Raw genomic sequence first — 2,816 nt, 5'->3', positions numbered from 1 at the left:
AAACCTGTAATTTTGTTTTGGTCTGTTAAATTCTTACCTGTATAAAATATAAATACGTGTATTTTGATTGTGTAAACAAAAAGCTAATGGAATGTAGAATACATTTCTTTGAGCAAACTTAAAAAAATACGAAAAATACATTATATTAAGAAAAAAATCTACTCTTTGTTTAAGGCTAGAGGAACGTCATTATTATGCTATTATAATAAAATTGATATCTTTTCTCCATGAGAATTGTAATTGAAAACCTACGAAAACAGATAAACCTTGATATAGAAGAAGAAAGGGACATCCTAAAGAAATGCCAAGCATTCAAAGATACCAGTGAAAGTAAATTTGATAATATCATTCGTGAAATATCCACAAGGGAGGGACACATGGTCCAATCTGTACATAAAGCTGCAGAAAAAAGAAGATCAAAAGCGCTGAAAAAGAAAACAGAAATAAAGTCTGTAACTGATGAAAATACAAGTAAAATTTTAGATGTGGAACGACAATTGCAGCAAGTTATAAAAGAAAATGAGGAATGTTGTGTTCCAAAAATAGTATGGATTTCATAAACTACGAATCTGAACGGGAAAAGTTTAGGGAAGATGTTCTTTTCCCAAGGAATTCTATTCCTATGTTTATACCCGAAGGCTCTTTTGAACATCAAACATTGACACTTCTTGGTTCTTTAACATTTAAAGACGATGAAGAATGTAAAGATTTTGCAGTTGGATCGACAAATAAAAATGCGCCATTGGCTACCCTTCAGAGTCCGTATAATGAAGTATCTTGCGTGCGATTCAACAGTGCGGATGAAATATGGTTGAGTGGAAGAGGTTCCAATATCTACAAAGTGGACAACTCTAAACAAATCGTAAAGATTTAAGATCTTTTCTACGGCTCTGATGTCTGTAAATCTACTGCCTTATCAATTGATGCACAAGAACTATTTTTTTCGAATTCATCAACCGTGTACTCATTCAAAGTCACACGTTCCAGGGAGAACTTAACTTCTTGTTCCAATATTGGTTTGACTCTTTATGGTTCCTATTACATTAAGCATATGGATGTAAATAATTGGATTTTCAAAGGTCTTTGCTTAGCTAGAAATGGAGACCTTCTCGCTACTTTGCGCACTAAAGGAATGAGGCAAAGTAAGGTTGTGAGGTTCTCAGGATCCAAGGAAGAGCAGAGTATTCAATACGACAACGAATATATTGGCTACCCTTCAGAGTCCGTATAATGAAGTATCTTGCGTGCGATTCAACAGTGCGGATGAAATATGGTTGAGTGGAAGAGGTTCCAATATCTACAAAGTGGACAACTCTGGACAAATCGTAAAGATTTAAGATCTTTTCTACGGCTCTGATGTCTGTAAATCTACTGCCTTATCAATTGATGCACAAGGAGAACTATTTTTTTGAATTCATCAACCGTGTACTCATTTAAAGTCACACGTTCTAGGGAGAACTTAACTTCTTGTTCCAATATTGGTTTGACTCTTTATGGTTCTTATTACATGAAGCATATGGATGTAAATAATTGGATTTTCAAAAGTCTTTGCTTAGCTAGAAATGGAGACATTCTCGTTACTTTGCGCACTAAAGGAATGAGGCAAAGTAAGGTTGTGAGGTTCTCAGGATTCAAGGAAGAGCAGAGTATTCAATACGACAACGAATATAATTCTTTCCTCTCTATAGAGAAAAATGATGTTCTCTTCCTTACCACAAATTGTGAAGGAGATATCTGTGTAGCTGATTGGGCTGGGGAGGCAGTCGTGGTGTTCAATGCTCTTGGTTAATTGCGATTTCGGTATATTGAAAACGTCTCAGAAACAAAGCTTAAAAAGTTCAAGCCTTGCGACATTGCTACTGATGTTAACCAAAATTTGTTTGTATCTGACACTGAAAATAATTTAATCCACGTTATTGACCGAGATGGAAACTTGATCCGCCACATAGAACACTTAAGCGTTGGACCTCTTTGTATAAACTCGCAGGAAAATCTGGTTATTGGAAATATTAAGACCGGGCTTGTTCAGATAATTAAATACCGTGAGTGATTTATCCGTGAACATCTTCAATAGAACTGATTTTTTTTAACTTCGTAGCACAACATCAATATACTTGTTCAAAATGATTCTTCATAAGTATATGTACCGGCAAAAAATGACGTTTGTGGTAAACTGATCCAGAACAGCTGTGAAAGAAACATTTTCAGATTGCCGATGCTATTTTAGCATTATAACTATGTAAAAAAAAAACAAGTTCTTAAAAACAGTAAATTCACATTTCATAATGATTTCCAAACAGAGAGGAATAGCAGCAAAAAGATGTTCTTTTCTATAATACTGTTATTTTTCTTTCCTTCATTTGATTATGTAATATTTGTCTGTGGTAGCTGTAACGTTAAAGAGGCTGGGGGTGGCATCCATTTTCAGACTATTTCGATCTCCTTTAAAAGAAGAGCTCCATATAAAGATGTACAAAATGATCAAATTTTAAAGCTTGAATGTATGAATTTTTTCTTTGCCAAATGATAGTTGACAGCCTAAGATACCGTATCATAAAAAAATAAGTTAAATCTGATGGTTAAATTATGGTTAATTTTTTGAACCCCAAGCCTCCTTAATTCTCGTACTAACAAAGAAAGAGAGAGAGACATTTTATTGTTAGTATATATTCACATTTGGATGAAAAGAAATTCAAAGTAAAATAATAATTATGTTAAAATATTGTATTATAGACATATATGTCGCTGTAAGCATAACTGATGAAACAGCCATTGCTGAGGAAATCTGTGCAAAGTATTTTCTTGCTTAGGGTCAT

General features: G+C 33.9%; 1 protein-coding gene across 1 annotated transcript; it reads left to right on the top strand.

Annotated features, from left to right (window-relative positions):
• Positions 1-227: 227 nt before the first annotated feature.
• LOC134256256 (uncharacterized) lies at positions 228-1,789 on the top strand. The gene is made up of 2 exons (XM_062738909.1): positions 228-471; positions 1,557-1,789. Exons 1-2 carry the CDS (start codon positions 228-230, stop codon positions 1,787-1,789), a joined length of 477 nt encoding a protein of 158 aa, XP_062594893.1.
• Positions 1,790-2,816: the final 1,027 nt, after the last annotated feature.

This window comes from Saccostrea cucullata, unplaced genomic scaffold (genome assembly GCF_032062105.1).
Source record: "Saccostrea cucullata isolate Sc308-1 unplaced genomic scaffold, CSIRO_AGI_Scuc_v1 ctg2819, whole genome shotgun sequence".
Classification (NCBI taxonomy): Eukaryota; Metazoa; Mollusca; class Bivalvia; order Ostreida; family Ostreidae; genus Saccostrea; species Saccostrea cuccullata.
This window is presented reverse-complemented; position numbering and strand designations above follow the sequence as displayed.

Bases quoted from the DNA above. Each gene is read 5' to 3' on its own strand.
- LOC134256256 (XM_062738909.1), top strand. From the start codon at position 228: ATGAGAATTGTAATTGAAAACCTACGAAAACAGATAAACCTTGATATA. The intron at 472-1,556 runs GTAAAATTTTAG...GTCTTTGCTTAG, and splicing joins TGTAACTGATGAAAATACAA to CTAGAAATGGAGACATTCTC.